This window comes from Apteryx mantelli, chromosome 1 (assembly GCF_036417845.1).
Source record: "Apteryx mantelli isolate bAptMan1 chromosome 1, bAptMan1.hap1, whole genome shotgun sequence".
Classification (NCBI taxonomy): domain Eukaryota; kingdom Metazoa; phylum Chordata; class Aves; order Apterygiformes; family Apterygidae; genus Apteryx; species Apteryx mantelli.
The window spans coordinates 4,648,417-4,672,412 of NC_089978.1; the positions used below are offsets into that span (position 1 = coordinate 4,648,417).

At 43.1% G+C, this 23,996-nt stretch overlaps 1 protein-coding gene across 1 annotated transcript in view; it reads right to left on the bottom strand.

Annotated features, from left to right (window-relative positions):
• The window catches only part of GUCY2F (guanylate cyclase 2F, retinal), a 44,030-nt gene extending 23,919 nt beyond the window's left edge, over positions 1-20,111 (bottom strand). Inside the window, exons 1-9 of the mRNA XM_067289534.1 lie at positions 19,733-20,111; positions 14,823-15,124; positions 12,720-13,074; positions 8,566-8,650; positions 5,419-5,515; positions 4,478-4,609; positions 3,544-3,624; positions 2,322-2,498; positions 1,171-1,327 (exon numbers count right to left, since the gene is read on the bottom strand). Coding sequence (XP_067145635.1) covers positions 1,171-1,327; positions 2,322-2,498; positions 3,544-3,624; positions 4,478-4,609; positions 5,419-5,515; positions 8,566-8,650; positions 12,720-13,074; positions 14,823-15,124; positions 19,733-20,111 — 1,765 coding nt within the window. The remainder of the gene's footprint in view (positions 1-1,170; positions 1,328-2,321; positions 2,499-3,543; positions 3,625-4,477; positions 4,610-5,418; positions 5,516-8,565; positions 8,651-12,719; positions 13,075-14,822; positions 15,125-19,732) is intronic.
• Positions 20,112-23,996: the final 3,885 nt, after the last annotated feature.

Genomic DNA, 23,996 nt, shown 5'->3' on the forward strand with positions numbered 1-23,996 from the left:
ACAAAAAATTTGAGTTTTCCAAATTTCACTCTACTTTTTTTTTAATGTTGTTATACCAAAACTTTGCATATTGTAATGCCAACCCTGAACTTTGGGGCTCACATAAGACCTCGTTGCTGTCAAGAGCTTTTACTTCTATTTTGTTTGAAGACACCAGTCACACAAAATAGTGGCCCTAAAACCTGTATTCCTTATTACTGCTGTTGCTCTTTTACAAAGCAACAACTAATAAATATTTTTCATGTAGTTCTTCTCAGATTAAAGAAATTTTTATAATAGCAACTTATGACAGTCTGAAGTACGATCAGTCTTTATAATCCTAGTAGTTCAAGTGATAAAAAACAAAATTGTAAAACATGCCCCGAAACATCAAGAAATGAATCTTCTTCAAACCAAGATATTGTTAGCCTGCTAACTGTGCATTCGGGGTAATGGAAGTAAGGAGTGTTCCAGGTACTGCAATATATCTAATTTTTGTAAGGAGAGAGAAGCCAGGCCTTCTGGCAACTGCCATAGTTGGGACACTGTGGAAATGTGTGAGCGTCAAATCCCTGTTGCCATCCCAAAATGAGGTTTCAAGGATAAGCTGGGATACCAGAGGAACCCCAAGGCAATGACCAGGTGAAACAAATCCAGCCAAAGTCTCCAAATCTTTTCCCATCAGATGTTGCCCCTAAATGGTGGAAATTCCATGCGGCAGCTTTTAGGGAACTGCAAGTAGAGGCTGTATTTCAAAGACACCTGTATCATCTTGGGCTTCAGATGGATTAGTTTTAGAAAACATGGCTCTCTGCATTTAACTTAACCAAAATCATCACAAACAGGGTCAGAGCTAAGGATGTGAAACCAATTCCACTGATCAGAAAAATTCAGGGTTGCATCAATTTGAGGTAGAATTAAATCCTTCCCCAACTCTGACAAGCTTAAGCTTTGTTTCCGCTTATAATAAAATCTCTTTCCGTTACTGTGACACTCTGCTATTCACTTCACTTGCAGGAAGTCTGAAAAAAACTTTGCATATCCTTTCTTATAACAGTGCATTGCATATGGGTAACTAGATGTTGTGAGCCCATAGTTCCTCATGTGGTCACTGGTCCACAATTATATTAGGACAAACATCTTTAAACCATGGACAAATATTTCCCACAGATCTTTTCTTATGGCACCTACCTTCTGGGGGTGGCTGAACGTATGGGCATTTCTGTGTTTCTAAGAGCTCATTATACCCATAATCAGTGATCTTCAGCACAAACCGGCCATCCACAACACAGTTACGAGACTTGAGACGTCCATGGGCAAAATCTCGGTGGTGCAAATACCTAATTCCCTGTGAAATATAGAAAAGAATGATGCCGTTCTTTAGAAAGTATATTAACCACCAGCATTCAGAGACACCAGATTTTCACCCTGAATGGCACCAAACATGGTGTTGACCCCATGCCAAATATGGAAGTCAGTTCAGACACCATCCTCTAGAATGTGCCAAACCGCAACACAGGTGTTGATAAGCCCAAGAAATTAGAGGGAAGTTCAGAAATCAATTAGAAAGAAGCATTTGACTTAGCTCTAGCTGGCGGCCAGAAGTAGCAGTGAAAAGAACTAGCATCTTTAGGAGGAGCCAGATGCCTCCTTCTTTGTAGCCCTAGGACTCACTGCGCTCCGAGGTTGTACTTTTTGGACTAGTTTAAGAAGACAGACACAAACGGTGCTCAAATGTTAAGCAAAGGGAGGCCACAGAGCCTTTGAGGGCTGGATGTCCTGATCCCACTCGCTCGGGGAAGAGCAGGAGGTGGGTCATGGCTTGTATGAATAGTTCTGGAAGTCCACCCTCTGCAAGCCACCTGCCCCCATGTCCCCAGACTGGCAGTTCACCATAATGGAATCAAAACACGCGGGATGTGATTGAAGTGTATGGACACTCTTGTGAAGTGGCCATACATGTAGGCATCCCATGACAAGGGATAACTGCAGTTTGGTTCTGTGATGAATGCTGTTCTGATTGTATGACAAGAAAGGGTCTTGGGAAAGTCGGTATTTGTTAACAATTTAATTGTTCCAGGCAGTCAGTTCCAGCCTGATATATAGTTTTCACTTCCCAGCTTGACAGGTGGATGTAGTCTTACTATCTAAATAGAGTTTCTCTCAGACAGTAACAGAACAGGAGTAAGAGATCTCTATTAAAGACCCATGTATACCAGCATAACTACGTTCACATTGGTTATCCCAGCATAACTATAAAAATCCCACAATCTTAGATGAAATAGCTATGTGAATACAAAAATCACATGCAGGTCAGGCCTCAGCATGAGCAATGGGTTTACTTTAATTAGATCCATCAGAAGAGAGGACTTGAACATCCAATCCAGTTTCATATCTTCATTTCTCAGTAAGTCCTCCAGGCTTCCTCGAGAGCAGTACTCTGTTACTATGGCAAAGAGGCCACAGTCAGAGAAAAAGCCCAGGAACGGATTCACATTTTCATGACGCAGATCCTTCATCTGAAGCAAGACAGTGAATCACAGGAGACCAAGTCAGCCAGACATCTGCTCAGCAGCTTCTTTATATCATCAGATACTCTTACCATTCCTCTATTCCCAAACAGTCTTTCATGTTGACACAAGGATGGGGAAGAAAACAAACTCTTTACCCTTTCCTTTCAGCTCTCCTATGCTTTGGGTTTTTTTAGCTTTGCTCTTCTTAGTCTAACTGGTAAGACAAAGAAAGCAAGATAGCAGAAGGAAGCTCAATAGAAAATTGTATTTGTTTAGACAAGCTGGATTGGGTCCTTCACTAGGGCAAAATGGCTTAGCTGGGGAAAACTCAGTTCAACATGTAAAGTCTTGCTCCAAGACTCCTAGAGAGTCTTGTTCCAGGTCTGGTCTGCAAAGTAACACCAGATCTGGAGTATCCATCTGTTAATGGTGGCTTTGGAGAAATGCCCTGGTAAACTCTTGTTATATTTATATGCACAAAAATGCCACTCTAATGTTAGCAATAGCTGCCAATAACTAATGGCCTTGAATCTGGAAAATAAATGTGTTCACTCGTCATTTAGTAATAACAATAAGATAGAGGCAAGCTTCTAACAGGCATCTTGGCTGGAAACAAAGCAGAACCCTGAGAAAGGCATGGCCATGTTTGTGTCACACTGCTAAGCAGTCAACAAATAATGCATAAAAATAGTTACTAGTCTATTATCCTGCCTTGATACAGCCAGGGGTGATTTGCTGCAAACCACTATGCTTTTGAGGACACAGTCACTTAGAGGACTTATTGTACATTCAATGTCGTACCAGCTTTGAAGTATCAGGTCCACAGCAGGATTTTGCAAGCTGCTGAATGTGATACATTGGTCATTGACAGGCTTGTCATTTGCAATTGTGCATGGTCCATTCCACCAGATTTCACCAGGCACGAATTATTAAGAGCAATGATGCATGATTCAGTGGATAAACAGGAGACAAGGAGAATAAAAAACCCCTACAATTGCAAAGGCCCCCAGATAACCTTCCCTCCACATGCCCAGTCAGCCCCTGCTCCTACCTTCCTCAAGATGCTGGTGGAGCTTTGCCGCAGAGTGTGTATTGCTCCCGTCTCAAATTTTTTCAGCCACACCCAGTCTCCCTGTCCACAATACAGGTGGATGAATGACAGAACAAGTCTCTGAAGAACAGTTGATATAGGGACCTAGATCTGAGTTCCAGATCCTTGACTTTGAGAGTGGTCGAAATTTTCAATGTTCATAGCAGTAGATTTTTTCTGTATTGCGCCCAAATAAGAATATCAGCAGGAAACACTCTGAAAATAGGGTGAGGCAAGACCTTCACCTGGATCAGAACATCGTGCCTGGAAGGTGGTTATTGGTGTCTGACAAACAATATTAAACTGATTAAGGGGAAAGTGTCTCTCTGGAGTTTCTCTGCGGCATTAATGAACCAGTTTCATTTGTACCTTCTCTGGAAAAATCTCCATGATTTTTGGAAAAAACAGTGTGCATGGGACAGAGGGGGAGAGGGGGAGGGAGTCTAACTACTTCTTTTGCTTAAACTCCATACAGCTCTATTGACACAAAAGGCAATAGAATTTGATGTCCCTAATCCTGTGGAGTACTTTGCTCCTGTCTTGTAAGAAAGGTCATTTTTAGTGATGTCATCATCCATCTAAAAGCTCTGTCTGGTAAGAAACATTCTTCACAGTGCCTTCAGGTGATGACATCTCTAATAACGACCAGAATTGGGAACACCATGTATGGATGGAGGTGCTACCTGTCTAATATCAAAACCTCACATGACTCAAAATATTGGGGAGTCCCCTTAAACACTGGTAAATCCCTGCTTGGGAATAATCTACCTCCACCCTCGGGGACCACCAACAGTATTCAGACCCTGGGATCTACAGTGCTGCAGTCCGAGACTTCTACTGTTTGAGCAGCTCAGTGAACCAAAGCAGTGGGAGGCTACACTAGGTTCCTGCCTACCTCATACAAAGCCACGTTGGAGGTTTCGTGAGTGGCAGCTGCACTTTTCAAGGAAACGGATGGGTCTGCAGATTTCAGGCTTCTGCCCTCGGCTACACTGTTTGCATCAGTCAGACTGTCCAAAGTCAGCCTCTGGAAGGCAATGAAAGCAGATGTAAGGTAGTTAACACCTCTGGATGTAAACCTCTGCTCCAGCTCAGTTCCAGGCTGTATGCTTCACCCATGCTAGAAGGGTTTCTCACACCTCCCAGGCTCCCCAGCTTCAGGCCTCTGCAAGGCTCATAAGTCTGACCCCATGTAGCATCTTGAAACACTACAGCCATACGTTATGTGATGGAAATGCCATGGCTCAGGGGAGACATCAGAAGAGGCAGATGTCCCTCTGAGCAAGGCACAGCGAAGACTCTCCTCTGACATGGAGAGAAATCCTGTATCTTCATCAGTGACCTATGCAATGGAACTGTCCCACAGCAGGCCATATCATTAGCATGGTTTGGGGCATGGTCCTGGCCTGAGCTAGTTAACATTCTCCCAAACAATCTCTGGCTCTGGTCAGGAGTTAGCACAGGCCAGGAACTGTGGCCAGTAGGCAGTTCACATGCAGACACCTTGTTTTACAGGGTAAGACAATTTGTCTGTATGGGCACAAGCCATGTTATGTCATCCAGCCTCAGGAACAAAGAATAAGCCCTGGCTGTTAGAATAAAACAACCAAGAACAGTATTTTACATCAGCATAACAGCTCTGACACTTCATGTGCATCTAATCAGAGATCCAGAACCACTCAACACATAGGGAACTATCTGATATACAGGGAAAAATGAGGCACAGAGAAGTGAATGACCTTCCCAGAACTTCATGGGTATGAAAATATCATACAGAAAGCCTGCCTTTGAGTGTCCTGCTTTCACCAGATTAATTGCAAGAGTGGAAGGACTTACCTTTTTATTCAGCTCTGGGTTGACAAAGACAAGGTCATCTAAGGTCAGTAATATCTTGTTAGGCCCCTTGAATAACTGGCTGTTCAGGATACTATGCCTGAGTGATTCAGAAAGTGAGAGTTATCATTTTTAACTATGTAACTAGTTTACAACATATATGAATCTCCAACATCTGTCTTCCTCGTAGTATTAGGGAAGTGTCACATGTGGTGAGGCAATGGGGCTGGACACGGGTGAAAGCAGTAGACAAGCCATGATGCCCTACTAGGATTGAAATCCTCTGAATCAAACAATAAGGATTATCCAGGGATCTCAGCCAATTCACGGACAACAAAAGCTATAATCTCAAAGGGTCTCATCACAAATGGACACCTTGAGTCAATCTGGATACAAACATAAAATGGATGTGTATGTGATGCATACTTTGTATTGCTTGGTTTTGTTTTTCATATCGCCAGTAGGAGAGAAAAATAGTTCTTATTAGACCAGCTAATCTAGCTGGGGAACAAATAAACCAGCTTTCAGGCACAGCAGCCTTTCTAAAGGCCTGAAACTGCACGATAGATAATTTATAAAAGCAGCCAGGACACAAGTCACCACATGTTAATGGGCTAGTTCAACCAGGCCTATGTCCACTTTGCTCGAATCAATGTGAAACATCCCAGAGTTTAATTATTATTATTGTTGCTTTTTTTTTCAGTTGGGATTCATCTTACACTAGTACCCACCAAGTGGCAATTTTATGTCTCAGAGAAGAGACAGAAGTCGCACACTATCCTTTCAAACTCACTCTTTCAATGGACGCCAAGCTGCAACGCAAAGCGTACTGTACCCACAGGACATCAAATACTCATTAGGAAGAAACAGAGAAGGAAAAGAAAAGCTCCCTAGAGATGCAGATGTCACTTCTTTGTTCAATGAATTCTGTTTACACTCCAGAAAAGGTCTGATCTGCGGACAGCTAAGACTTTTCCTGATGAGATCCCCAAAAAGCAAATTTGATCCTGTTGCAATAGGATTCCTTTTGGTAACCATATTGTGGAAGGAATTCATTTTGCAAAATTTCCACAGGTCAGAACGATTCACTTTTCCTTTGCAGATACCGCTCCACATTGGGCATTTTAGAAGAGCATGGACAGCTCTGGAAATCAGAGGAGCCTTGGGCACATATTTGCAAGTATCACTTGGGATGACTTTTTGCAATCATTCTCTAACCATTTTGTCCCAAACCACCCAACTCAGCTCCATGCAAAAATTCATCTCTTTTGTACCTTTTGCCTGTCTTCCTGAAAAACTTTGCTCAGGCAATCCCATCCTCTCCCCCAAACATGGAAGAAAGCATCCCCCTCCCAAAAGCGAAGCACAGGGAATGAAGTGACTCATTTAAGGTTATGTAGCAGATCCCTGGCAGAGCTAAGACCAAAGCTCCCACATCTGAACTCGGTCCACACTGTGGTTTAAATTTAGTTCCAGACAAGCCCTTCCCTAAGATAAATCATTGTCTGAGTCACTCCAGCCTTTTTTTTTTTTCTGCAGATGGCCATATATTTTTATTCACAACTGGGCCTTCCCAAGCACAGTCTGGTACTTGTGAAACAGCTTACACATAGAGTAGGGTTTTTTAATTATTATTATTTATGCAATTGCAGAGACTGCTGGCCAAAGGACAGAGCCGGGTTTTAAAGAACGAGTAGATGGAGATGAACTCCTCAGTGCCTGCAATTATAAAGCATCAGAAGCAGCTGCGTGTCATAAGCGGGGGAGGTGTTTGGGGTGTTGCGTGCTGGGTGGCCTTATATCATCTGGGTTTGGAAGGATGATTCAAGATTGGAGAGAAAACAGGTTTGGGGATGATTTCACAGGCAGAAGAGGATGGGACAATACAGGATACTTGGAGTATTTAAACCCTACTCAATTGAACACATTGCTATTGGATAAATATGCCTTCTAATTTCAGTCATGCACTGTGTAGACATCTCCTCCTGAGCTAGGAAACACTTCGGCTCCCTTTCCAGACAGCTGAGAAAAGCAGGCATTTCTGAAGCACCATTCATCTGATTGAGGCCAGAATTAATGTCAGCTTACTTTGGTCATTTAAAATTAGGTGTATAATCCAAGCAAGGCATGGATGCTGCTTTTGCTGTTGAGCTTAAAGATGACTGGATACCAAATTTCTAGCCTGCTGATGTCCACTGACCAGAACCACCTGTAGATGATGACTGTCCCCACTGAATGAACAGACTCGCTCCGAGTGGCACAGGACGGAGCCACAGATTCGTCCGGGGACAACTCAGAGCAGAAGCCTAACTTAGGTTACAGCCGTACCATCCTGGCCAAAGAGCTCCCCATAGCTCCTTGCCCACCCATTGCATACTGGCTCTTGTCCACCCCGGGTGCAGAGTCAGGACATGAGCGTGACATATGCAGTTGTTGGAAACTGTTCCCTCCCTAGGAGACTGCTTTCTTTGCTCCAGAGCAGATCCCATGCCCAGACCAATTTATACGCAACACGGATGACCAGGACCTGGACTCTGGTGCAAAACAAAGAGTGAATTAACTTGATAATAATGAAGCATCCTAATTAACTGCTCTGAACCCTCTCCAGAGAGTCTCTTTCTCCTTCTCTCTAATACATGGGGAAATTAAGGAGGATCAAACTATGTGCTCGATAGGAAGCATGACCATACTAGTCAACAGGTGGGACAGAAATCCAGGAAAAGAATGATCTGGAGTAACAAAATAGACATTTAACATGGCAGCCTGCTCAGTTTCCACCCCAGTGTTCTCAAAGCAGATTCCTGCCCTGGCACACTTAGCACTTCCAAAGTGATAGTCAGCTTCCTAACACTTCAGAGTCATCATCCAGTTAGTCCTTTCAACAGTTTACTGCAATGCCCTTCCAAACTTGAACACGTTTAAGTGTAAATTGGCTCCTCCAGAGATTGCTAGAATCAACGAGATACAGCCCTAGATCTGTCCAGAGTGCTCAAGCCACCCTCTGTTAATAAAGAGAAGAGAGGTGTAGCTGAAGGGCAAAAACCACGCCCAGACCTGCTATAAGTTACATGGTCCAAATGTTGCTTAAAGTGCAAAACTCCCACAAAAGCTAAAATTAGCAATAAATCAGATATATACTGAAATTCTCACCTGATGAGAGAAGCCAGGCCCACAGCACATAGCACCAGAGCAAATACCAGCATTAGTCCCAGGATCATGATTGTAGGTTCAATCCCTGTGCAAAGAAGAAGAAAAAAAAAAAAATCAGACAGTGAATTAGAAGGTCCCTTTGATTTAGGCAATAATATTGAAAAATCTCTTTAATAGAACACCGGACTGCAAAATCAAATATTCAGCTACGAGGATGCTAGAAGGCTATTTCCTATGTAACGTTAATTTGTGTATAGACATTACTTAATGACTTTATCTACATGAGAGTGCAAATACTTTAATTATTTATTTACATGTCCTTTGTTTATATAACAGATTCAGAGCCCTGGATCAGTGGGAAAACAGTTTTTCATCAAGTAAATAAGGACTGGATTTGCAAGGAAAAATTAAATTATGGAGAAAGCTTCTGCAAAGTTCATAACTTTTGAACATTTGACCTTCTCCTCTCAAGGAATTGAAACATTGAAAAAGCTTAATCATGCGGTACCCTACTGGCTGCCAGTGTGAGTCACCAGCCCATCTGGGATTTTTCATTCCCTGTTACATTTTTCTAACGCTGAAAAGAGCAGACCAACGGGTAGCAAGACAAGGCTGATGTCTTCCTCATCACCCGTTGATAGAAGGTGCTGGGAACGGACGCTTTGCTCATGAATTTCTTTGCTAGAAAGATAAGGGAAGCTGACGTGGATGGATGAGCTCAGTTCCGATGGGAAGCGTTTGCTGTCTCTGCCCCTTCTGTCTTTTGTTTATTTTTATTTTATTCTTTTTATCTTCAGAGATCCTTAAACACAAACAAGTATGGGGAAATTTGGATTGATAAAAGACTTATCAATCTAAGTCAGTCTTGTTCCAAAATTGCATGCCACCACATAAGCACAAGACCTAGATTTTCCCAGTGAAAGCTGTAAGAATTTTTGGAAATTGGTATTGTTTTCAGAAACAGCCAGGATAATAATAATTTCAATAATGTCATTTCAATAATTTTATTTTAGCTGAAATTTTCCTGCCAGGTTTTGCTGTCAGTTGGACTCACTTCCTGCTTCAGTCCAGGGCCCTGATCTCCCACACCTCATGCTATCATGCTCCAGTCTGGAACAAGGCTCATACAGATGTAGACCAAGTTTTCATTCCATCAACATGCAGTGAAGACCCAATCAGCTTTCCCCAGAGGATGTTCACCTTGAATAGTATGAGAATGAGCAAAACCACACCAAACTGGCCTGGAGACCAGGGTTTGTTCTTCATGTACAGACACAGCTGGTGTGTTCTGGTCTCTGTAAGAGTGGGTGATGGCAACCCGATGTTCAACCCTAGGAGACAAGAGAGCTGCCAAAGATGTAGCCCTCCTTCCCCCTGAAGGACTGGTGTGAAGTGTGAAGCCAGAAGACATCCCACAAAGGTCTTGCATAATGTTATAACCATGGAAAAGGAGGGACTGGGTCAGTTTAGATGCAGACTTGTGGAAGACAAATCATAAAGGGCTGAAAGGACCATTTGCTTCTCAGAAAATGGTCCCAGTCAACATGGTCCCAGTGGGGGCTGGATGCCCAGTTATGGTAATGGTTTTCCTTTAGGAATCCCAGCCCAGGGGGGCAGTGGTGTCAGTCCGTAGAGCATGGCAGACAGGAGAAGAAAAGCTGCACACTGGGTCAGCATCTTAGTGAAGGGTCTCAAACTTCATTGGCTTGTTGTCAAAACAGAGTGAGAGAGGAAGAAAGAAATCACCATCCTTGTGCTGTGGAGGCAAAAGTCTTCTCTGAACAGGAGGAAAGTCCAATGAGTACAGTAGGGCCTGATGCTCCACGCTTCTGTTTGCCTGCTGAGAAAGCTGCTATTGAAATGAGAGTGAGTTTTGAATGGCCCAGACACAGAGGAAGGAGTTGGTCTGGCTGCTGCACAAAATAGCAAATGCCTTCTGGACAAACCGGCGATGAAGTGCAGAGGCATGAAAGTCCCATCTCAAGTCTCTGCATGGCCTCCTAGCATTTCCAGAGGATCTGTGTCCCAGATCACGTCATGGTAGGACTAATGCAGAGTTTGTTGCTGCTATCTTCCATACTTAGTCAGGATTTTTTTTTTTTTTTTTTTTTGGCACTATCTCCTAAGCTTCCTCAGATAGCCACCAGAGATACTACTGTCTGAAGAATGCTCCTTTGAAAAAGAACCCCAGAGAAGTTCTTTTATTTATTATCATTGCCTTGTATAACTCACAAGTGCTTGGCTATACTTTAGAGAGCTCTGCTGCAATGTGGTAAATCAAAACCAGCACAGAAAACCGAGCAATAGCAAGAGGTCTTTTCCTGATCGTGCCACTTGTCTGAAGGAGGGAAGCCTCTCTGGAGCACTGTTACCCATCATGACGCAAGAATGCTTCCAAGGCTGGAAAACAGACAAAATCCAATTGCATTCACTGAAACAGTGTCTGATTAAGCTGAGAGTGAGAGCTAGCTGGAGCACAAAGTTCACTGGGGGGAGCTAGCAGTGTTACATTGTCTTAAACACTGCATGTGCAAATTCTCTTCATTTGCTTGTAAGTTAAGTTATGGACTGAAATGTGAGCATATTCCTTGGTAATATAGTCAGTCGCAGGCGTTTAATGGCACATACCCTCCCCTCCGGTCTTGTTTGCTGCACTTTGCTCCTCATTTTTTCATGACATAATAGAGAAGAGAAAGGTTTAATGAATATGCATTCTAGTCATTATCTGTTATCTCTGTTATCATAACTCTGTTATCATAACAAACATCAGTAGCAGTGGGATGAGATGCCTGCCTCTGCTGCAGCAAGGGAACGGAGCGGGTTTTGCAGCATCAGCATTGAGCTAATGATCAAAGAAATAATTTCAAAAGACAAAATTGTCGGCCCACTTTCGACAAATCCTGGGGCTTTCAAAGGAGCATGAAGAGGGTGGACTTCCCTCTACCATATAGGAGCAGTGAGATTCATACTGCCTGTTGCCTCCACTTTTTAAAAAGTCCTACTGAGATGTGTGTCATTTCAAAGGACTGCACCAACTGACAGGAAGGAAAGACTCACCAAAGCAGCAAATATGCCTGTAAGGATATGTGGACTGTAAGGACAGCTGGTTTGTGAGGATATTGAGCATAAAAGACCAGGACAAGAGGCAGGAGAAGTAAAAATTAAACACTCAGATGCAAAAACATAAGGGAACAGGAGACAGAGGCAATAACAAAGACCAGAGAACTCATCACTGATGGATAGGCCATTGCAGGAACCATTCAAAGCCTTGACAAAGTTCAGCCAGAATTTACAACTAATAAGAAGGGAAAATAAGATTATCATGGACTCATGGGAAAGAGCAAACTTGTTATGGCATACGTGAGGGGGCTTTGGGGCTTGTGTTAAGCTCATTAGGGAATACTTTAAGGGGACTGTGGGAATTTGTGAAACTTCTGGACATATCCCGCAGCAGCAGGAGTAACTGTGTAGTATTATAAGTAAATATGTCAAGCAGAGGTTAAGAGTCCTTTCCTGAGATTTGGACTTCTCTGATGACTTTAAAACTGCACCTCAGTTCCTCAAATTAAAAGTCATAAGTAAAACCAGTGCCCTATCTCACAAACCCAGCAAACAGCACAGATATCTTTCCTTCTAAGTCTTTGATTATGACCTCTGTGAGGTACTGTAACTCAAATTATTTTGAGTAACGATTATTTTCTTTTTCAGATGATCCTTAAAGCCTCATAATTAACTGTGTGAAGAAGTTGGTGTTAACCAGAAGAGATGGTGAGAACATCTGCAGTTGTGCAGTTCTCTTAGGGTGTCTTCAACATAAATCCTCTTGTTACTCTTCTCCCTCAAAAAGACAGGGACACAGTGGTTGGCAGCACCTTGATATATGGGAAAGCTCTTTCCAGCACGTAACACTGTCAACAGTGTTAGTGACCTAATAAACAATGTCAGTCTTGTGGATCAACAGTGGGATCTCTGTATAGGATTCCCATGATGAACAACATGAGGACTGGTCATCTTTATATGAATATGTTGGGTTTAGGTTTTTCTCTTTGAGGAGCTCTAATTTAAGGGGCAATCATCTGGAGTAAGAGAAAAGATGAAACAAATGGGTGGCCTGGGTCCTACATCATTTAACACTGTTTTTCTGCCTTTCTTACCTCCAGTGCAGAGAACATCTGGATCAAACCAACAGTCAGAATCTGCCTTGGGTGGGGCTCTGCTGGGAAAGTGGATGGCCCGGCCTAGGGACTTCACAGAGTCTGAAGACATGTCCAGCAAGTGGGTTGGGAAGAGCTGGTTCCCTCTGCCATCTGTGTCCAGTATCACGTAGTTGCTCAGTTGGTTCCCTGAGTCGTCTGTCTCTATCCAATGGCTAAATCCAGCGAAACTGAAGTTTTTTGTGTGCATGGCTATGTTAGTTCCTGAGATCCAGGCTCCTTTCCTCCGAGCACTGTCTATAGCCATTGCCATGAAATAAATGGCATCATAGATTGTTCCAAAGAGTGGAGAAACCTGAAAATACAGGAGAAATTAAGGCCGGGATATACTGCTGCCAACCTCTGATTTGTCATCTGAGGCAGAGGTTGTTCCACTGGCTAGGCTGTAAACTCAAGAACTGAGTCACCGGTTTTGTTCTCCAAGCTTGTCACAGGCTGTCTGTGTACCCTCAAGCCAATATATTGGTTCTAGCTTTACTGGAGGACTTGGATATCTTGGCCTCACTTATACCTTCAGTCTAGGCGTTAGACCTTGGAAACATCTGGTCAGCTTAAATATTGGGGATGTCAAGATGAAGGTACCTGAACACTGGCATTAAGGCTCACAGAGTAATGTGTTTGGAGAATCTTATATTGAAGGTAGCTCTGAATGGACCAAAATATATGGGTCACCTTGAATATCCATCTTTTTCCTATGGTTGCTGTCAAAAATGTACTCTCAAAATATTTTTAAAACCATATAAATTTACTTTGTTATAGGAAGAGCCAAGACTTGAGTGTGATGTTGAGTTGGCTCTTCATCACACCCTGCCTCAAAGCGCTAGGCTAAATAATCTTCCATGAAGAGAAGATCATAGCAAGAGGTTTGCCTCCCCTTCCCAGGTGGAAAAATGTCATGCCCAGGTGGTCAGTCCTCTCTGTCAGGGCATTGTTTATTCATAAAACATACAATTCATGAAGTAGAACCAGAGCAAATTCTTTCTTTGGGGTCTCAGAGCTTTTTCTCCTTGCTTTGATCCCTTCTGTTCCGGACTTGATTTAGAAAGCTGTTACATCTCCCCCTCCCCCCAAAACACACATGGTGGCTTTTGCAGTTGCATGATCATTCACAGTTGGTGGGAAAAGAGAGCTTATAGTCTTAGACTGACAATCCTGAAAAACTGAGATGAGAAGTGCTGTCGGGAGCCATAGAATTTGGCATCTGTGGTGGGATTCATCAAGCAGATTCAGACATCTACAATGTTGAATTCTACATTCAGTATAGTTAACCTGAGCTCTCTTTATAGCAAAGGGAAAAAAAATGGTTGCTTTTAAGGCATGATTCATCCTCTTCTAAAGTAGACTTCTAATGCAGATCTGATGAATTGTACCTTAAAAGTACTTACAATTTTTCAGTTATAATAGTGGCATGAGTTTAGCTCAGCCGAATCCTGCAACCCCTCACCAGTGTGACAGATTCTCCAGTTCTTGTAATGTCTACAGAGTAGAAAATGACTGTGCTTTTTATAGGCTACTGGTGACATTTAGATGATTGTGATGACACATTTGAAAGCATAACTTTGACTATAGCACTAAGAAGAATGAGGTGGTAATGCTCCTAATCATCTCCCTCTAGAAGCATACAGTATTTTGTTTACCTGTAGCTTCCCCACAGATTCTCAGGCATGTGGATATCTTATTCTGGTGCTTTAAAAACTCCTCTGATTTCATCCACGGCAGAACAGACCTCTCTAACTTGGTCCTAATGCAGCTAGCACTTAGCAAACAAAATCTGACAGCCCCAGATTCAATCTTTGAATCCCCAGCATGGTTCTGCAGCTTAAGTAACTCTAAGTTAGATCACCAGATATTCAGGAGAAAGAGCCTTTCCAGATGAATGCAGACTAAATTCAACCTTCACCATATTTACTTCAAAGTACAAGCACAGTCTGAGTTGTCTCTCCCCTGTGCTTTCTCTATAATTATTACTTGTCCCTTTATAAAACAATGACCCATGTCTCCCACTACCACCTCCCAGAAAAGCCAGAGAGAAAGAGTATTTACCTGGGTGGCTTCCAACTCCCTGATTATTTCACCACTTTCTTTAGCTTCCTTGAATGCGTCATAAAAAGTCCTTTCTCCAGACTCCAGTGTGATCGTGAGCACAGCATCATATGCCTCCTGGAGCTTGCTGTTGTCATCAAAAGCGTAGAATGAATTGTTTTGGTATGTAAGACTGTAAAGTAAAGTGTCATATGGAATGAGGACGTATCTTCCGTCTGTTAGTCCCATTTCCTGAGCTTTTGTGAGTAAGGCGGCCTGTTCTTCCCCTCCAATGAGCAGAGAATGCATGCACAGAAGTACAACTGAAACACAATGATCACAGACAACATCACTAATCCATTTGGGGGTTTCAATACAAAACAGACCCCCCAGTGAAAGAGCTGTGTGACCTACTGCATCAAGTCAGACCCAAATGGTCTCCCACCCTGCAATGTATTGAGGATTTGGGGAGCTACACTCCTCTTGTTCAACCTCTGAGGTCTGCAACATCTGTCAAGAGAGGCTGTGAGCATTACCCATTCCTGGAGCTGTAGTGAAGTGGAGAGAACTTTCAAAGTGAGGCATGGGCTAGCGTGGTGGGTAGTCATGGCTCTCCGCTGCCATTGGCTGAGAGATGTGAATTTTCCCTTTGGGTGCCCTGAGCTGACAGACACCACGTAGTCACTATCAGTGCCCAAGCTCCACCCATTCAACCTGTCACTGCATATAGAGGCTCCGGAACCGTGTTGTGTTACATCTGGTTCATGACTGGCCACCTCGGAGTCTGTGTCTCTGCCTGCAAAATGCCGTGGTGCCCATGCCACCCTGTCTGGTGTGGGCGACAGTGTGACCGACCAATAAACCCCTACAACGGGAGAAGGCTCAAAGGAGATGGGCAAGGGTGAGGTGCCCATGAGGCTCAGGAATATAGGGTGTGACTCATTAACCACAGCTGTTGCACAGAAAAATGACTTTATCTCAACACAAAGGGGACCAGAGGGTGACCTTTGTTTCAGATAAGCAGTCGTATCTGTTGAGTGGATCAACTGGTGTAAATGCTTCTTCCTGAGTTTATCATCAGGAGTGTGAATGTCTCCCTGAGTTAGCCAGACTGGCATAGGGGAAGTGTATATGTGGCTCAGCCCAACATAGAGTATAAAACCTGAACAACTAACAAAAGAATTTCGAAGAGCGCAATGGGCTTGAGCTGGCTTCAATCCAGAAATCCATATTTCTTCCCAGTGACTGGAGACACCCACCATCGTGACGGTGAGCATATTATAGAGACAGGTAATGGGAATCACATTGGTATCGTGATTGAACTGTATATTGCAATTGCTATATTTTGCTAAGTGTATACACTTGTATTGTGATTTCAGCATATTGCTGTATCACTCTGCTAAATCAAAAATCCTGTGTAACACCAAATACCTTCAAAGTAAACTTTTATATTAAACATTGCACTCTCCGTGTGTGGAATATCTAAAAGAACCTGGTCAGAGAGTATTGGACTCTGACAGACAGATACAGGTATCTGTGTAATGGGCTTTCCACAGCACCTGCTGGCCCTTTACAAAAGGAAGCACTCTGGTTCTCTCACCCAAGACAGCCTTTTAAAACTCGGAGTCAGTCAGCACAGCAAAATAGAGAAGTAATAGGAAGGAAGGTTGCAAAGGAGACCTGCCTGCTAATAAACCAGGCAGGAGCAGGATCTATAGAGTAGCTGTGGCCTCTCCTTAAAAAGGAAAGTGCCTCAGCAAAAGTAGGTAAACCAAATGAGAGCATTTTCAGGTCCTGTATTGGGCTTTGGGGTGGGTCACCAACTCCTAATAAATATCTGTGCACTGTGAAGCCTTGAAGCATAATTAGCTGCAATATTAATGGGAATATTCTCAAACCTGCAGCTCTTCCACACTGTTACAGATGGAGAAAAACCAGCTCAATTCTTCTCAAGAAGAGCCTGGCCACCCTGCAGTACTACCCTTCCCATGTTCTCATCCTCTGCCCATCCCTGCTTCTGTGGAAGTTCGTGCCTGCTTTTTGCTACAGATGCATCAGTAAAGGTGGGTGCAAAACAGAGAGCACAATAACTACAGCAGTTTCAGGGCCAGATCCTGTCAACTCCTTGGAAGCACTAAGGTTTCATAGCATGGACAATCCTGTTTAATGCTAACTGCCATCTGTATCTGAATTCAGTCATTAGGAATGAACTGGTATGGATACTTGTTTGAGAACAAGGGAACTTTGAATTCTCATAGAGAGTTGAACTGTTGCCTTGTTGAAGCATCTTGTGTAAAGCTTGCTCTTTGCCTTGATTTCCTCATCAGCAAAAACTAAGGGATAACGTTTGCTCCCTTCCATGGCCTATCATGAGTATTGACTGTTAAAGTCAAGTAAAATGGGTTGAACTGGAAAGAGTTTGAAATGTTTGATCAGCTCAGTGAAATGATTAATATCTGAGAAGCCCTATAGACATGACTGAGCAGAAGATTTAGATCAGAAGAGCCGAACTGTCCCTGAACTTTGGTTGCTCAGATATAGATCTTTCATTTCTTCATCATCTTCCTCCTTCTGAATTATTTTCCTCCTTCAGCTCCATCCTTCCTCTCCTGGCCCATTCTTGTAGTTCTAGGTGGGGTCTTCCTCACACCCCAAATGCATTCATTTGTTTCAATGTCTTTTTATTACAAACTACAGGCAACATCTTCTTATCAGCTGCTCCATTATTCACTTGAGAAACTTCCCCAAACCAGGAAACCAGCAGAGAGGAACTGAGTCCTGGTTAGGGTCTAGAGGGGCTCTAGAGTCCATAAAAGTCCTCTGGAAGTAAAAGAAGTCCCAACATCCAATACTAGAAAACAATGCCATCTCAGATTACTTCTTTTCTATTCTTCCATCTATTTCATGCTGCTTCTGGGAAGAAACTGTATGAAGCAGCCACTGTCTCCTGGGGAGAAGGGAAAGCCTACAAGCAAGCCTAAGAGTAATCATACTGTTATGGAGGTACCTGGAATTCTCCCCCCAAGAGGGCACATTCCCACTTGGGTTCCTGCCTGCTGCATACGTGAACCCCTTCAGTGAGAGGGCTAGGAGGCTTTGTAACCTACAAAAGTTTAACTGGAGGGATGGACTATTTGTGGCGCTTCAGTAGGTGAGTAAGGACCTTTCATTTGCCTATATCTATGTGTGTGTATTCACATTTCATCTATGAAGGGATCAACCACCCCTGGAGCTTTTGCAGGAGGATTATAGACTCTGAACCCACTTGGTGACCTGAAACAAGGCTCCTTTGGTCCTCTTCTGTCTTGGATAAAGCTACAGTCCAATTAGAAGAGCACTGCAGCTTTCATTGGTGAGGTCCACATTGGGTCTTGATAATGTCCAGCTCACTCCCTGACCCAGATCTATGCATATGGATATAGAGATGCCTGTAGCCTCACATCCAAAGTTAATATGACCTCAGGCTGCTCATGAATCCTAGATGGCTTTCTGGTACCTGATACCATGGTCATCCTAGGCCTCGTAAGTGAGGTTTGACTTTGTACCAGCTAGCTACTTCCAAGACACTATCCAGGAATATTTTATGAGATAAATCTATTCTCAATAAATAATATTGGAGATTTTGCTTTAGATTTGGCTCCTTCTGTCCTGCCTATTTCAACAGCACTATCCCAGCAGACTTCACACCCTCACACCCATCACTGTCATGCCACACCTCAGGCGTACAAACACATCCCCTTAATTTCATGATGTAAAGGGAACATTCTTATGGGCTACAACACAGCCCTCACATTATTTCTGATACCTTGAGCTGAATTTTGAAAAAAATGCACAGAAAGTAATGATAATTTGTTAGGGCCATGGCAGCATAATGTGGGGCCCAAAAGATAACCCAAGCCCTCTGGCATGCTGTGTGTTTGGTCCGTGCCACTTGGCTCAAGGACAGCAAATGGTCCCTTAGACTGTTCCACAGCAGTACACCCATAGGTGGGTGTCTGAGCTATGGCTTCAGACTTCCCTGAGACTTAAAGGAAAGAAACAGGTACTTATATACATCTCATGCTATAGTGGGGAGCTTAAGCTGGTCAGACAGGTCATGTTTGAAGAATGACTGGTTCTCCCTATTGAAAGGAGCCCTGCACCTCTAACTCACATGGAGAGCTGTGAAGGTGATGACATGAACCCACCCAAGATGGATTTGGTCTCAAGCACAGATCTGGGCACAGACAAACTTCCAAGCTAGACAGCTCTTGTTACCTTTGTTATCCTTTAGCCAGACAGTCAAACACTGAGCTAAAATGCATCATCATCTGGATTCACACTGTACTTCCTTGGCACAGTGCTGTTTGTAAAGAGGTACATCCAGGATCACAGACCTTCTGACAGTGCCCTATGCCAGGAAAACATGTCTCTGTCTCACTTTCCTCATGAGCACAGAGATTATTCTTCACTGCCTGTGCTGTACACCAACAGAGGCCCTTCCACTCCTTCAGTGTGCAGTGTACAGCACTGGATTTCCCTTCTGATACCTTTACTGGACTCAGGTAGCAATGCCAGCATTTCCAAAGCATGAGATTTCTGATAATCCCAAACAGCAACAATACAAAAGCTTCCTATAAACCTGTCCCCCCTTTACGCTTCAAAGAGTCAAATGCAGATACCCATCTTTATTAAGTGTTATCTTTCCAAACAACGTGGACCCAATCTTTGATTGCTATAGAATGCTATTATATTCCATTTCTATCACATACAAAATGCCCAGGGTTCTCTTTGGTGAAATCCTGGCCTCATTAAAGTCAGAGATAAAATTCTGTTTGACTTAAATGACTTGAGAATTTCTTTCTCTAGGCTTTGCCCATTGGATAACGACGCAGTCCCTACTCAGGAGGAACAAGGGGAATAAGATTCAAAACACTTACTTTTAATGCCACCAACTTCTTTAATCTTTTGCCAAGTGTCTTCAATGCCTTTTTCCCCTTTACCCATGGATGTAACAATGCCTACAGGAAGCCCCTGGTTCCTGAGTGCACTCGCTAACTTGTTGGCTGTGTCCATCCAAATATCCTCATTGGAAGAAATAATGCCAACGTGGGCCCAGTGAAAATATTTCATTATTGTAAACAAAACTCGGGTTGGAGAGGGCAAGGTCCTTGCAAATGTAGGGTGGTGGATGGTAGAATCCAGTTTATAATTGATGCACATCCATGAGAAGATGGCTTTGTTCCAGTTTTCCCCTAAAAGTGCAGCCGCCTCACAGAAGCCAGGGTTCAGAGGGCCTATGAAAGCTGAAGAAAGCTTTCCAAACTTCATGAAACTAGTCAGAGCTCTAGATGTCTCACATTCTTCTTGCAGGATTACATAATCCAGCCTCTGGCCAAGATTTAGTGAAGGATCTTTGCTTATTCGTCCCACTGCTAACTTGGCAGCCACATGGGGAAAGGCTTTGGAAAAGAAGGGGTCACAGTTCCAGGGTCCGAGCAGTCCAATTTGAAAAACAGAGCAATGTGCTGGAGAGCAAAGTACGATTATTCCCAGCAGCAGCCACCAGAGAGCCTGGAGAAATGTCTTGAATGAATTTCCAGTATTGAACTGATGCAATTGAATGTGCCTTGACAGCACCCAGAACAAGTTGTTAGGACACAGTAGGAGAAATGACATTGTTTTACAGATGGGTAGATCTAAGCTGAATTCTTCAGGAAGCCAAGCAGTGCACTACCAGCTGCTGGGAGAAAAGTAGATTACATTTGCCTTCCTGTATGCATATTTGTTCAGTGCATGCAAGTACAGCCGAGTCAGCCCAAAGTACACAACTGTTGTCTTCTCAAGGTGTAAGTGTATGTGGTGCCAAGAACCTGCATAAACACATCTATAGGCACCATATCAGCCGTTGCACCACATGGGCAAATATTATAACTGTTCAGTTCAAGTTACAATAGTCCTGAAATGGACACGCATATAAACAGTCATTTTTAAGTGCTTTGAAATATGTTTTGAAGTCACACAGTGAAGAGTGACTCCACTTTGTTTACAGCAGTAAACGTAACCTATTGATAAAAGACATTTTTAGTTCTTTAGAAAGATAAATCCCAAGCCATATACACCTCCGCATGGAACAACAACATATAAAACAAAAAGGTGAAACACACTGAGATGGCAACTTTTGCTAACCCAAAATACTCAGTGAGTTTTGAGTATGAATCAGAGTCCATATATACAAATATACATGAACGCACATATGCACATATATATAGACCCACATATGTGTGTACATATAGATACATATATGTGTGCACATGATTCTAAAATCTTTTGAAAAGCTTTTTCAGGACAACTTTATCTCGCTTGGCAGAGTCTTTTAAACCTGGCAGAATGAACGGAGGTAGACAAACATACAATTACAAATGAGAGAGAAGAAGGACTGTGATTCGGATTTAGATAAAGGACTGTTAATTCACACATAGTGGCAAAAGTTTTGGGTTCACTCTTGGTTTAAAACATCATTGGTCAACAACTAACAGCCATGAGTTTGTTGGGATAACAACCTCACCCTTCACTGCCAGGGGCTGAAATCACAAGCCCACAATAGTCTCCCTGCCACACACAGTGTCACCCTGTGGCTTAGAAAATTTGCTGATCCAAGCAGGTTTGTGCTCTAAAAGTAGCGGGCCCCATACCAGCTTACCTGTTCATTACTGAAGAAGTATTTTTATCCTGGATCACCAGCCACTGAGACACAAAATGTAGAGGTCTGGAGAACAGCGCATGCTATAAATACATCTGCAGCTCCTGTAGCACGATGGAGAGAGTCCTCCAGAAGGAGCCACTCGCCAACTGAGCAGCTTCTCATCAGCAGCAGTGGCTCTCCTGAGACGTGGGTCCTGCCCCAGGGAGAGGTGATGCTTGGTCCTCCTTGAATTTGTGGTTTGCATGGGCCACCACAACTAGGTGGGTGCTTTGAGACCCTTCATGCAGAGTCAGAATATTCCCAGGTCCCCTTTGGTGAGCACCATCCTTCTCCAGGTTTTCACAGCCTGAGTTACCTCTCCCAGAGCTCTTTGTCCCTTGATGCAGGTCTTGCAGAGCTCCAAGGCTGCCTCCCTCCCAACCGTCTCAATGCAGAGACTTATTCACGTCTAACTCAGTAATTATGGGGATGGCATATTAAAGCTCTGCCCTTGGATTAGGGGGATTTAGCTCCTGAGACCTGCCCCTGCAGAACAGCTCCTTAAGTCTCTGTGCATCCACAGCAGGGATAGCTCCTGTTCTGCCCTGTAAGCAGCAGAGCCAAGAGCTATTTTAGGTTTGGGGTAAGCAGAATATTTGGGTTCTGGCTCCACCATCTTGCTGATGTTTTACAGGCACCCGTTGCCTGATACTTTCTTGTCCTCATTACCACACATAGAGCTTTTTACATTTGCAGCAAAATACTCTTGGTTATTTCCCTGGGTCCTTTAGATCTCTCTCTACACCTAGGCTTTCCACTAACCCTCTCCACACTCCCAGACACCTTCCTTCTTAGTGGACCTTGCAAGAAAACTATCATCCTGAAAAGACCTTGAATTTCTCCATGATTGTCCTAGCTAAGAAGCTCCTTGCAATAATTTAGCTGGTATCGTAGGACCAGCACTTGTGGTATAGAGGGAAGCATTTGTAATTCAACCTTTTAGCTGTATTAACTTCATATAAATTTCACACGTCTCATTGACGTGTGTTCAGCAGCAGTTCTCTCTTCATGACTAATGACTGTGGAAAGCCACAAAGTCTTTCAGATGCAACGGGGAGAACAGCTCTCTCCACGGCTTCATTCATTCCCTTGTGTGGCCCATATTCAAGAAGGTTCCCAATATGTCCTTCATTGAAGACTGATATAGCTCAAGAAAGTTATCAGAAATTACCAAGGTACTTAACATTTAGAAAGTACTTAAGGGCTGTGCTAACTTCAGGTCTAAATTGAGAACACTGCTTTGTATGCTACTAGTGCATTAGAGGGAATCTGACTTACATGAGTTATGATGAGAGACTGGGGAATTTTTTTTCTTATGTATGAACATTTAGGTGGACACTGGATTTTGATCAAAGTGTGAAATTAAATAAAATCCTTGCAGCTTAAAGTCTGATTTTTTTAAATAGAACTTACAAGTTTCATTCATATATATACAAATATATCTATATATACCTATATCTATATTCATGTATCATGTGCTTACTGTTGTCTCATTTCTTCCAGTATAAACAATGATACTGCACAGTTTAATTTCACTCAGGGTCGTCAATATTATCAAGGTCTCTCAGAGTAGTTGCAATGCTCCAGTGACTTACTTCTGGGGGATATTTATAGCATTAAAATCTCCTGTGTTGAAAAAAATATGAGTCAGGCACCCGACAATGAAAGGTTAAAAACTAAGCGATATGGAGGTCTTTTTATTGACATAATTTCTCTGAGCTTTAACAATTCAAATTTTTCCCATAGCCAAGTGAGTTAAAATGTTTATCACTTTCTCCTTTGTCTTCTGCTTCTTGTTTGCCATTGAAAGGACCCTCATGTAATGAAGTGATAGCAGTGGCAGGAATCTACCCTTCCTGCCATCAGCTATGAAAAGCTGATTATCCCAGGTAGCTCTGCCATATCCATCCCATGCATACAGTACTTGCTCAGGGCAGGACTAGGGATAACACTCACACCTTTGCAGAACAAACTCAGGTCCTGGCACTGCCTGATCCATCTCACAAAGAAAGAAACAAGTTAAGGAAGTGAGACATAATTCAACTGGCTGGAATTAGCATTAAAGTTTAAGACCCTATGAATGTCTCCTTGCATTTTTTCCCCCTCAAATCTTAAGCTCATCATTGCTGCAACAACCTCACCATGGACTGAAGCTGCTTTGCAATGCTGCATTACAAGATCAGTTCCTGACACCTGCCTTTATTCACCGAAACGAGTGGCAGATGCAGGGATTCATACTGCCGTAACATGCCCCATGGGAAGTTTAAACCACAGCTGTATCCCTTTGCTTTAAATTTTTAGAGCAGAAGAGGGTGCTCTAATCTCTCAGTCTGACCTCCCGCATCAGCCTGGCCACAGCACTTCCCAGGTCCCGCTGCACTGAGCTCTTCATGAATACCAGAAATAAAATGCATTTTGTGATGAATTATGCCTGCGGATACAGAGGAATAAAGCTGATCTCTCCGGAAACC